At 37.1% G+C, this 14,018-nt stretch overlaps 2 protein-coding genes across 2 annotated transcripts in view; one reads left to right on the top strand and one right to left on the bottom strand.

The window, feature by feature from the left end:
* The window catches only part of LOC113810042 (metaxin-1), a gene marked incomplete in the record, with an annotated part of 9,643 nt that extends 4,641 nt beyond the window's left edge, over positions 1 to 5,002 (top strand). Inside the window, 4 exon segments of the mRNA XM_070125376.1 lie at positions 5 to 101; positions 525 to 557; positions 3,592 to 3,728; positions 4,067 to 5,002. Coding sequence (XP_069981477.1) covers positions 5 to 101; positions 525 to 557; positions 3,592 to 3,728; positions 4,067 to 4,150 — 351 coding nt within the window.
* The window catches only part of LOC113810027 (uncharacterized), an 11,096-nt gene continuing 1,230 nt past the window's right edge, over positions 4,153 to 14,018 (bottom strand). Inside the window, exon 2 of the mRNA XM_070125375.1 lies at positions 4,153 to 7,553. Coding sequence (XP_069981476.1) covers positions 5,451 to 7,553 — 2,103 coding nt within the window. The 3' untranslated portion in view covers positions 4,153 to 5,450. The remainder of the gene's footprint in view (positions 7,554 to 14,018) is intronic.

Here is a 14,018-nt window from a genome sequence, read left to right as displayed (position 1 = left end):
TCAGGTGGAGCTAAAGGTGCCAGTTTTGCAGAATCATGTCAAAGCCTGTCCAAATCTCTCCCGTTATGTTTCAAAGGCGATCCAACGATTCTTCCCAAGTGGTTAGTCAATTTTTATGTCTTTAACTTGGATAAGTATTGCATTTTATTTTTATTTATATATATATATATATATATATATATATATATATATATATATACACACACATATATATATATATATATATATATATATATATATATATATATATATATATATATATATATATATATATATATATATATATATATACACATATATATATGTTAGGTGAAATATTTACAACTATGGTTTGTGTAGATAAGAGAGTACTAACCAATATAATCAGATATCTAATGCTTTTGTGTTCTATAACTCTAGATTTTTGGTTGTTTCATATAAATACTGGTAAATTGCATGAGCTGCTGGTGAAGATGCATAGTGATTTCATTGTTATACATTTTCTTTTATGGAAACCTTTAATGCCTTATGACTTTCTTTGTAAGACGTACGTGCTGAGGAACATGTGAAAAGCAGAAGTAAGTATAAATATATTTTATGAATACTGATTCTATGAATGATTATTAGAGGAGCAATTTAAAACATATTGATGAATGGCTTGAGTAATCAGTGTGTAATCATATTTATGATATATTGTTAGCCCTATAAGAACTAGCAAGATAAAGAGTTGGTATTCATTTACTTTACACATCAAAATATTAACCCATTGGATCAGGTGCGTCAGATTTTGGGCCATATGTGGGCAACTTGTGGCCAAAACTTGGGCATTAGACATACTTGAGTAGTAATTCTCCCTGGTGTGTGGCTTGTAGGCCTAGCCCACATGAGTGCTCATGTGCCATGTCAAGACTACAATGTTATCCCTTATTCTGCATATGCAATTTTTTTTTTACTATTTTCCAAGGTCATTTGATATGCTGGATCATGATGGTAAGTGATGATTTTCCTTGCACAGGCTCCATGTCATATCTCTAGGTAGTCTACAACTTTTTGCAATTACAATAACAATTAGTAATATTTGCTTATTAATGTATTTTTTTATAGGCTCATAATATTAAGTTTCCTGTATTATGCCCAACACTTTCAATCATGGTAGGCAGGAATAGGATCCTGAGTATGGGAATAGTGGCACTTTTCCAGTCATGGCTCATGGATGGTATATTTCACATTCGTTAATTGATGTAAATAATGCAAGAGCCCCTTCTTAAATGCGAAATGAGTCTAAGCACCCACTAAGAGCTTTGTGCACTCATGGCGAGTTATTCCTGTAACCCTGGCCTTCAGCCAAAATTTTTATGATAGGATGTACCTATCAATTCAGCCCTCAGTCAATTTTTTTTTCATGATGGCATATTCATATCACCTAGCCCTCAGCCAAGTTTTTTTTGCGACATGATAGTCATATCACCTGGATTCAAAGGGTTAAGCTCTGTACTAGATGACTTATCTTAACCTTTCAACATATTTATTTTTAATCTTTTACTCACATCCAGCAGTTAAACTGCAGTACAAAATTAGTTTGTCTGCAGTATGTCAGTATCAGTGTTTGTAACCTTAAAGGTTGCACATGTATTTGTGTCCATCAGTCTACTCAAACCAAAAGAATGTTTATTGATATCTTTTTGAGCTTATAGTATTATGGCCAGATACATCACAGTGATGCTAGGAATAGTTAAATTAAATAGTGATGCAAGGAAGGATAATAGTAGCAAGCAGAAAGGGATATTCTGTATTATATGGTCTAATCATTATTGTTATAATGAGGCTGTGGGCATTCATTTTGTGGTATGCTCTACTTTGTATATTTTTGGATTGACTATGCCATTACCATTACAGTCACTTTTTCTGCAATACTACTTGCTTATGATGGAAAGACAATTAATGGATTCTGTCATCAGATGGGCATAAGGACAGTTACATGTGATTTTATTATTTTATTATTACATTTAATATTATTATATAAAAATCATTATGTATACTTCTCTATCTTTGTATCTGTTTTGTCTGAAAATTGGATACAACAACTGCTATCCAATAATAAGTCTCCCAGATAATATTGCAATCAGTATTTTGCATGTTACAGTGGATTGGCATTGGTTTGTTGATTTGACAAAGTAAGTTAAAGAATGAAATGATTGACCCTTTTCTAGAAGAAGAGTGTTATGTTTTGTCATATATTTCTATATTACGTCCAATTGGTTTTAAGGAAGTAGTTTGAACCTAATTTGATCAAACTTACAGAATGAATAATAAACTACATTTCCATAGTGTATCACTCCTTTACTTTAATGCAATTAATGATTAGGATGTTTTGAAAAGATGTTTTTTAATTTTATTTTTATGTCATCCCTCCATCCATTGCACTTCCTTTTAACATCAAGCTTTGTAAAAGGAGATAGCTTTCCCACAGAAATTTATGGCCCTTCACAAGAATGTGTAAAATTTTATACTAGAGTGGATTTCTTCTGAGGTGAGGGAGGTAGTGATGTACTTCTGTATTCTTGAGTCTACTCACTCAAAAGGTTTGTCATATCTCAACCCAATGGCTATGGATGGCATGATTTCATGCTCTGTCCATTGTAATATTAATTACGGTGGCACAGAGATTGTCTCCACAAGTGCATAGACACAAAGGAATCAATTATTAGTCCTACCTATTTCACCTGATTAACTTTTATATTATTTTATTATTTGTATGATAATTTTTGTTGTCATCTACATTTGACATCTAACACATTTTATCCTAATTGTTATTTTTTTTTACCCTTTTTGTCACAATCTTTACCATAGTGCTGGATGACCTTTAAGGTCTAGCACATTTACTTGTTTTAGCCATTAACCATTCCTTGGCTGTATTGGGTTCATTTACGTGGTAGGATTTTTCTATGAGTACTATTTCCTTTTATATAACATCAGAATAGTGTGGTGGCAGAGAGATATAAATTGCTTTTTTAATTTTAACACAGAAGTTTACCTTCACCCTATTGCTCAAAAATATTAATGTAAAAAAAAAATCAAGCATTGCCACCATCCCATCTATTATACAAAGAATAGTTTAATATGATAGAAGTAAAAACTATATATGTTTTTTTATATTAAATAATCACTGATCGTAGTGTATAGGCAGTAGTTGAAATACAAATTTAACATTTAGTTAAACAGTTGAATGTATTGTTTAATTCTATACATTACTCTTCAAAATCACTTGATATTTAAAGTTTGTTTTATACTTTACTTTTAACTTGATTAGGCTACTGAAAAACAGAACATACCTGTTTCAAGCTCTATGCCATGAAATTGGTAATTAAATGAAACTGAACTACAACCACAAACAAAATATTAATTATTTTTACTCTTCACAAACATCATATGCTGTTGTATATGTATATTTTTTATTCTTTCTCTTTTTCTTTTTGTTATATTGACTTTGCTATGCAAACTGTATGTTGGATAACATATCTTATGATATTTGTGCAGTGAAATGCTATGATCTTTCAGTCAGAAAGGTTATTCTAGACAATATGAATAAAGATTTAAATTATTTCTCTTTAGAGAGTCACAGAAGCACAGAGAGGCGAGAATCACCTCCTAAAGATGATGTACCTCATAAAGGAAGAAATATGCTTCTCTCAGCACTTGTTGCATTTTCAGCTATGTTTGGATATGCTATTGCAGCAGGTCTAGTTCAGGTAAGGAGTAAAGTTCAGATATATACTGTAATGGAGGGTATACAAACACACTTTTACCTAAAGAAAGAAGGTCCCTATTTGACATGCATTTTCCCAAGGAAATAAGTAGAAAATAACAAGGGCTCTTATATGAATATATGTAAGAATTAGTACTTATTTTACAATTCTATAATCATATAATTAATTATAGATTATTTCAAGTATAATTACACATCTCATTGTAGTTATTTAGTGATTTCTCATATAGGTTTTGAGAATATTTACTGAGTTTGGTTTTTGTCTATATTTTACATTTTCCTTATGATTTGGATACATACTATTCATTATCAAACCAACAGGTAGACATGGGAGAGCCACCAGCAGAAGAGGAGTATGACTATGAGTACGAGGAATATGATAGTTCAGGATCAAATGACAGTTAGAATAATAATATATAATATATTGTGAATGAGAGTAAAATTTCTGTACAGCATATTTAGTCATCAGTGTCATACAAATGTTACATATGGTAGTAATAAATAGCAACATTTATGATGTGACATCCAGTTCTAAATTCTTGTATTACCTAAACCAATATATTTCAAAAAGGAATGCTGATGCAGTGTATCCAATAAATATTTGTAAATAATTAGACATAAATATACATAGATGTATGTGTGCTTGTTTGCATATTCTTGTCAGGAAGTTGGGGTGTTTGTAAGTTGTTACATATGGATGCATAGGTCTATGTTTGTATGTGTGTTCACATGTGTATTCAAAGCACATGCATATAAGTACCTGTACATGTATGCCTGCATGCCCATACACATATATGTATATACATGTATATAAAAGGACATGCATACATTTCTTTATCTATCTTTTAAACTTAGATGTTAATGCTCTTGGTAAAAGTGAAGAAAATGCTTACTTGTATTTGCTATTTTTATGCCCGTTACTTTTTTATCATTTTTGACTGTGCCATAGGAATATTTTTTGCTCAAGATGCTTTAGAGTATGTGAATGTAATGGAATTCAAGATGGAGAAAAAAATAAATAAAAACATAAACACATAAATTGTAAACATAGAAGTCTTCTGTACCAGCATTCCAGGATTTTTAGTTGTGATATGGATTTGCTCTGTAATCAGAGCAGTTGAGCTGCTCTGTATAGTATATATTACATGCTTTCTTTAAAAAAGTAAACGTTTGTTACAAAAATATTAGAAAAGTGTCACATGCATCTGATGATTGGTGGTTTGTAATGATAGAAAAAGAGAATACATGGGTTTTGGATTTATGAGTATCACTTTCTTACTTAAGGCTAAATAGAGGGAAATATATTGATTTCTTCCATCAATACTATTTCATTTATTATTATAAACAATAAAAAATAAATTATATATAGAGAGAGAAAGAGAAGAATATTTGTACATTTTATGGGATGGTTTTTACTTACAACTGAAAGCATAGCTGTGAAAGCAAAGTTAAAACCAAATGTTTGTTATTAGTAGTAGTTGATGTTACTGGGTATAGGTAATAGTACTGGTAGTTTTTTCTTTCTTTCTTTTATATATAAACTTAAATCACCCCAGTTTCATGAAATAATAATGATTACATTTCTTACTTTTTTTATATCACATTTATTAGAAAGAAAGTGGGAGATTTTCAAGAATTTATATCTCTCCATGATTTCCAAAATATACTCAAGCAGACAGCCATAAAATGCACACATTTTGAAGTCTTACTGATAAATTAAATTCAGCTTTCTAAGCATCCTCATCTGAGACTCCTCCTCTACTCTTGTTATTGTGTGTCTCCCAGAACATCCCATTCTTTTCTTTAACCACATTGGCATTATTGAGTGAAGTGCTTTATTCACTTCCTGTTTGAATTCTTGACTTCGCATGTTATAAATCATTGGATTCCAGGCATTTCCAGAAAGAAACAACCACCAGCTAAAATAATCCACAAGCTCATCATTGGCAAATCTAAAACCAAGCTGGATGAATATTAGCACAATTCCACGCAGCACTGTAGATATCATGAAGAAGAGAGACAACATGCACAGAGTCACCAGTATGTAACGGTTCTCCTCTTGAAATGGACCTGAAACCCTCATGTTCATTCTCTTCCATTTTTCCCTTACTCTTACTTGCTTCCGTGTGAATATGCCCATGGATATAACAGAAATTATTATGGTTGATGTGCACAGCAAGCCTAGTAAGAAGATCTGGAAAGAGGTGAGCCATTGCATTCCTTTATTAAATTTTCCTCCTGATATTGGAATAGGAAGTTTCAGCAAAGTGGAAAACGTAACTTCAAAATTGCCCTTTCCATCAAACATAAAGAAAAGGATATCCATGAAAGCAATAATCCAGATCAAGATGATAATGAACTTGACTCGATGAACAGTTAAATAATCATGGTAGTGAAGTGCGCGACCTGTTATTATAAATCTCTCAACACTTAAAAGAAAGAGTGTGAGAAGAGATACCACTGAACATAGGCCAAATATGAATCCCTGGAAGATTCGGAAGCCATGGGTAACTGGGATGAGCTGCTTGAATCCACTGGTTGATAGTGTCTGTGTATTACCTGTAACATATTCAGAAATTAAGTAATTTTCCTGAAAGTCTGAATGCCTAATGACTGGCCTTAAATGATCAACAAAGGCTGGAATGAGAACAAAGACACTAGTTAAAAGATCTGAGAAGGCTAAGGATGTACGAAGCATTCTAGATGCATCCCGGTGATCACTCTTAACCATCACTACCATTGTCAAAAGGTTTCCCAGTGTTCCAATTATTCCAATACTCGCCACAAAAGTAACTAGAATGATTTCTCTTGCACGACACCACAAGGGTAAATAATCCCAGAATACATTGAGTCCCACTGCCTCAGGGTCACCAAGCCACATGGCATAATGCATTGCGTAACAGGACGGAAAATATATATTCCCTGTTATGACAAATCGTACCCTACTTTCATTAACAAAAAAATTCAGTATGTGTTTATAATGATATAAGTATTGACACTTCCTCTCTTCTTCCACTAGCCTCCATACTATTACTCTGATTCCATTTATATTTCTTTCAATGACTCTAAAGAAGCCATTGCATATATTCTGAAAGCATTCATAATCCATTACCAAGTTGGTGTATGCCAAGAGAATCTCGAAATGCTTATCCTCGTCTGAAGGTCGAATACAACTCTTACTGTGGAGAAACACAATCATTTCATCAAAGCAGAAGGTCATGTATTTTCTCTCAATGCACATATTATTCCTCTGGAAATGAGGAAGACACATGCTCGCGAATATTTCCTGGTGATATATCTTTACTGAGCTTCCTGGACCTAATGGAAAAGTGAAAGGCGATGGGAAATCTTTGTCACCATAGAGTCGCCTATACTCACGGAAGCAGAAATACAGTGTCTTCTTATGATATGATCTAACTGCGCCAGTGTTCCTACACAGTCTCGATTTAATTTGATAATGTTTGAATGAACCTGGTTCTCTTTTACAAAACCTAATCACATGTATCAAGAACAGGAATTTTAAAGGTACACGCCCAAAAAAATAAGGGGTGACTGTGGAGGTATTGTCAAGGCTCGTGTGATGTTTGTTTACTGTGGTTGGCAGATGTGAATGGTTTGAGGAAATCAGTAGGGGACTGGGAGCTTCTGTTGATATTTTGGAGAGCTCTATAGTCTTGAAGGAGGATTCATTGGCGATATGGCCCCTTGTGTTATCTGAAGTTTGAGAAAACCTGAAGAGCGATAATACCATAATTGGCAGAATCCAAGTTTTTCGATTTTCCTTTGACATCATTAACAGCATCTCAACCTGAAACAAAATGAATTTGTTAAAGTTCTTACTTAGGGTAACAAAAATGATTAAAAGTGCAATAAAATTAAAGACAAACTTGCTATGCACTGGGCATGATTGTTGTAAAGTTTACACGCACAAACGCGCTAGTACAATCACCCCCCCCCCAATCCCTTGTCTATTGTTGTCGTGAGGGGGCTTAGGAGACAAAGACTGAGACCCAATACAGGGATCTCCCCTGCCTAGGGCCTCAGCCCTCGACTCAACTAATTTTGCATGGTCTTTTCCCTCTCCAGCTTTTGTTTCCGTCCCTTCTCCATCCCCTTCTACTATCTTAGAGGCAATGAGGCTTTCCCCTTTATCAAATAGCCCCACCCCAGGCTCTCCTTTGACCATGACTCCGAACACTGAAACTACTACCCACTCCTCAATGCCTACTAGTGTATTGTCCACCCAAGCAGAGACTCAATCTCCAGAAGACATTCTTACCCTCCCAACTTCCTCAAATTCATCAACTCTACCCCCACAACCTTCATCAAGCATCCCATCCTTCCTTATTACTACCTAACAGCCTTATTCTCCATCACTCCGGAATACTCCCTCTTCCACACGTCCCCGACCATCCACCACCACCAACCCTACAGATATCTTAAATACTCTGTTTAGTCCAGCTAAACGGGACCGATTTTTCGTGATCCCTTCTACAGCTCCTTACTCAGGCAACAATGCCTCCGTTCTCCTTCCTCAGAAGCATAAATATCCTTCACTTGATCTAACTCCCTTACCTAAACCACCATAACCTTTTCCCTCATCTTCAACCTTTCAACACTACTCCAGATAGTTGATACATAGCAACTATCGTCCCATCTCCAACCCCTTCTACTATCTACTTTCTAAGGTGTAAGAGCCATGCTGAAAGGATGAAAGGCTGACCTTGTGCCAGTCCTGAACGGCCTGCGGGAACCATAGGCACGGTACTCCCCTGATTTAATTGTCTAGCCCTTACCCCCTACAGGGCACTGGGGGTGGACTGTTTATGTCCCTTTTCATAATCAAGGCTTTCCATGGCCAGTAATGAAGATGTAATACCCCTATTAGGAGCAATGAGGCTTGCCCCTTCATCAAACAGCCCCACCGGTTCCCCGACCCCAGGCTCTCCTTTGACCACGACTCCGAACACTGAAACTACTACTCCTCAATGCCTACTTGTGCATTACCCACCCAAGCAGAGACTCAATCTCCAGGAAACATTCCTACCCTCCCAACTTCCTCAAATTCATCAACTCTACCCCCACAACCTTCATCAAGCACCCCATCCTCCCTTATTACTACCTTACAGCCGTATTCTCCATCACTCCATAATACTCCCTTTTCTACACGTCCCCGACCATCCACCACCACCAACCCTACAGATATCTTAAATACTCTGTTTAGGGCAGCTAAATGGGACCGATTTTTCGTGATCCTTTCTACAGCTCCTTACTCAGGCAACACTTCTCTTTCAACAATGCCTTCAAAAACAAGTGGGCAGAGTCTCTCTCTATACCAGACGCAATCGCTCCCGTCTCGTTACAGTCAGATCAGAAATCTAACTGATCATTCTGGCAACCCCATTCCTACAGAACCTCATCCAACCCTTAATACTTGTACCGGAACTGTCTCTCTCTTCCCAGCAAACTGCCCAGTCGATACCAAAGATTGGTCAGACTGTGGAGAAGACTTATTAGGATGCCTCAAAGACCAAGATGTGAAATCAGTGCATTGCTACACCATTCCTCCTAGAAGTCGACAAAAGAAACGGATGAACATTGTCAAAATTACTTTCCGTACACATGACCATCCCTTACGTATCTACATTGGTGGACAATCCCTCCCTGTTCGACCATACCAACCCCCTGCCCGTCAATGTCAAAACTGTTGGCGCTTTGGACATCCTGTCAAACATTGCCGTTCCACAGACCGATGCCCTCTATGTGCCCAACCCGGTCATAACTGATCAAACTGCTCTGCACAAACACGTACATGTGCTAACTGCGACGGCCCTCATAATGTATTTTACAGAGGCTGTCCCACTTACAAGTTTGAGTCTGAGGTAGCAACTCTCAGATACAAAAATGGTCTCACTTTACGTGAAGCCAGACAGGAAGAACGTCGCCAAGGTTTTTCTCATACTCCGTACTCTAGTAATGTCGCTTGCTCATGTTACAACAATGCCCTTCCCCAGATTCCCTACCTCCTGATACCCCTCCTTTACACCCCCTAGCTCCTTCCCCCCAGATTCCCCAACACGTAGCGGCGCTTTCACTCATAAAATAACTAAGATATAGCTCTTCTACATTGGAATATTTGTGGTCTCCGTTCTCATAACCTGTTCTCCTTCCTCAGACACGTAAATATGCTTCACTTGATCTAATTCCTTTACTTAAACCACCATGACCCTTTCCGTCATCAACCCCTTACCCATCTTCAACTTTCCAACATTACTCTAGATAGTTGTTGGCGCATACCAATTATAACCTGGCATCACCCTTTACTATACCTTCCTATAGTGCTATATGACCTTAGATGTCTAGCCCATTTATTTCGCTTTTAATCATTAACCATTAACCACTCATGCACTCATACATACACATGCACGTGTGCACACATATATGTACGCACGCACAAGCTAACACACGCACACGCACGCACGCACGCACACGCACACACACACACACACACACACACACACACACACACACACACACACACACACACACACACACACACACACACACACGCACACACACACACACACACACACACACACACTATATATATATATATATATATATATATATATATATATATATATATATATATATATATACATTTACATTTTATATTTTACATTTACATTTACATTTTACATTTACATTTAAACAAACAAGCGCACACCGAGAGCGAACCCTTGATGAAGAAACCGGCAGTGAGAGGTTAAAAATCAGGCCGTTGCAGCCACCGTAAATGTTTTAGTTAAACAGTCATGATGAACTCGTGGTTGATGACGAAGCAGAAGAAACACAGCTTGTGTGGGCATGAACGTGAGTGAATGAATGTGCAAGCATGCGTTTGTTAAAACCAACCCTAGAGCACATTTAGATCAATAAGAGCAACCTGATTTGTGGTATGTAAGCCCTCGGCTCAGCCAGTTTTGCACAAGTTTTTTCCTTTCCTCCTTTCCTTTTCCTTCTCTTCTCCAGCCAGTCTTGAACGGGAGCTATGGGAACTTTATTCCCCAATTTAGTTGTCAAGCTCTTACCCCCACATGGTCCAGGCTTACCATGGCCAGTAATAATTTTGTACCTTTATTAGAGACATTGAGGCTTGCCCCTTTATCAACTAGCCCCACTGCTTTCAACTTTTCTGGTTCCCCGGCCCATGGCTCTCCCTTGATCACGACTCAGAATACTATCAGTACCTTCTTGATATCTATTGTCACTTGCCCATTCTGTCAAATGCCCAGGTCAGTCAGTCTTGCCCATTCTGTCACTCAGACCTAAGAACACTTTATTTCCTCTCCTAACATTCTTCACTCCATCTCCTCTTTCATAGTCTCACTTTCTACCCCTTCTCCCCATATTACTACCCTTCATCCTTGTTCTCACAGAACTACTCAACACCACAACCCTTCCCGTCCTCGGCCTGTCACTACTACCGCTTCTACAAACTTTTTGAGTACTCTCTATTCCAATACCCTGGAGAAACAATCCTCCTCTCCCAACATATTCAACTCCATCTCCTCCACCCCCACAACTTTCTTCATCAGCTACCCTATCCTCCCTTATTACTACTCTGCATCCTTATTATTCACCTCTCTGCAGTATTACCTCATCCAGCGCTGTTTGTCTACATTCAAGTGTCCTGTAGCTGCCGACCTGATCGATCTTTGACCTCGAGAAGGGTTAATTCTTAACTTTTCCTGAAGCCAAAGGTCTACCTTGGTCTCGATCCTGGGTCCATCTACTACCCCCACCTCCACAAACATATTGAATACTCTCTTTAGCCAAGCTAAATGGAATAGATTTTTCGTAATCCCCCTCAGCCCTTCACTTTGACAACACTCTCCTCTTCCAGCAATGCCTCCAAAACAAGTAAGCAAAGTTTCCTTCCGCAGCTGCCCCTCCTTATCACAGTTACATCTGAATCCCAGGCTATAGCATTATCAACCCTGACAAACCCATTCACTGGCAAACCCATTCCTGCTCAGCCTCATCCCCCTCTCAATACTTGTACCGGAACTGTCCCCATATCCCCGACAAACTGCCCGGTCTGCGATAAATCAGATTGTAGAGAAGAATTACTCGCCTTCCTTGTGATGCAGTGTCAGTGCAGTGTTACACCATTCCCCCTAGGGGCCGGCGTAAGTCCACTAATATTGCCAAGATTATTTTCCGTACACTTGGCCTCCCCTTTCATTTTTATATTGGTGGTGAATCTCTTTCTGTCCGACTATATCAACCTACACCCTATCAATGTCAGAATTGTTGGTGTCTTGGCCACCCTGCCAAACACTGCCGCTTTACAGCCCAATACCCTCTATATGCCCAAACTGGTCATGATCGATCAAACTGCTCTGCACACTCACGCACATGTGCCAATTATGGTGGCTCACACGTTGTATTTTACAGGGGTTGCGCTATCTACAAGTTCGAGTGTTCAAATTCAAGAAGCACCTTATCATCTACCATACCCTCTCCTCCACCTGCTTCTTCCTCTACCCCTCAGATATCTATTTCTTCTCTTAATTAAAAAAAACATTTGTTTCTCAAACTTCCCCCAACTAAATCCACTTCAGAAACATTCAACACTATCTGATCATGACCCAGGATACTACACTTCATCCATCCTCCAATCTCACTGCTCCCATTCCCTCTACACTCAAAGTAACTGCCAACATACATGCTCCTCCTACTCATGTTTCCCCTACACCCTTTCCACCCACCCCCTCCCAACCTATCATCCCTGCTTCATCTGCATCATCATCCTTCCTCCCCCATTATCCTTTTAACTTTTCCCTGGATACATATGCGAGTCTTTGTCACAATCCCTCATCCTGGATTTTCTCGCTCCTGACATTTTTTCCTGAAACTGTGGTCTTTTTTAGGCGAATTTCGCCCATCTTACCGAAATCGAGGTTAAAGCATTTTCAAGGAGATTTAGGGCCTCCGATTCTCCCCTGAAAATTTGAAGACCCGACCGTTATTTTTTAAGTGGTAGCAGCCATTTTCGATGTCGACCGAAATATAATTAAAAAATGAAATTATTTTCTGAAAGCTTATTAAATTTCACGTAAGAAATATATATTTTCGGAATGATTTTTAAAATCTGGCATGCGTCCAAAAACGATAATGTAGAGATTTTTCATATAAATAAATAAACATGACATTCCGTTCATATGGAGTATTATATTTTGTTTTCATCATGCACAGTTTGATCTATGAGCAAAACATGGAGAACGGTTATTTTTTCGACCAATATTATACGTAAAACCCCATTAGACCAACAATAATAGGTAAATAATAGATAATTATATCATATACAAGTAATTCGTACATGATTTGTCACGAAATATCTAAATGGGGGGTAGGATTGCCAATACTTTCATGTGCTTCTTATAAGAGTGATATATATTTTCAGTATCCGTTTTTAGGGTGTCGAGATAGTGGGCTCCGGAAATTATTCACCCAAAAAAGTAAGGTTGACTTCTAAAAATGGCTTCCACATATTATAGTAGAAGGATTCTATTCAGATATGAAATCAGAATGGCTATATGATTTATTTTGGATTTTTGAGAAATTGCTTAAAATGGTTAATGTAGGCCTATATACCCCCCCCAGATCACTGCCACCCCTACACTATACGCAAGATTTAGTAAGAATTTGAGAAACCGTTACGTGCTGGCAATGTCCGGAAGATTTCGGAATGTAGGTAGATGATAGAGGATTATAGTATAGAAAGAATTTTTTTATACCTTATTTTGTTGATACCAAGATAGACATGGAAAATTGAAGAAAACGAAAAATGCCGATATCTCGATACACCACCTTTGTAGGCGCAAAATAACAGTTTTATGGCTCATTTTGTAGCTGAATAATAAGTCTAGTGCTTGTTCGAGATGGATTTTGTAAATTTTGCCTGTGCTTCTTGTAAAAACGACAAATGTGTAAAAAAAAAAAAAAAAAAAAAAAAAAAAAAAAAATATATATATATATATATATATATATATATATATATATATATATATATATATATATATATATATATATTCATATATACACACATATATATGTATATATATATATATATATTTACGGAAAAAATCCTGATATTCGGTCACTTCAAAAATTCGAAAAAACGTCGAAATCGAAAAAACTGCTTCAATAAGCACTTGATCTAGGATGAATGTTAAAAAATCATCAGAATGCATTTATATTTTTTTCT

Source organism: Penaeus vannamei, chromosome 9 (assembly GCF_042767895.1).
Source record: "Penaeus vannamei isolate JL-2024 chromosome 9, ASM4276789v1, whole genome shotgun sequence".
Lineage (NCBI taxonomy): Eukaryota > Metazoa > Arthropoda > Malacostraca > Decapoda > Penaeidae > Penaeus > Penaeus vannamei.
The sequence above is the reverse complement of the archived record's forward strand: the minus strand, read 5'-3'. Positions and strand labels throughout refer to the sequence as shown.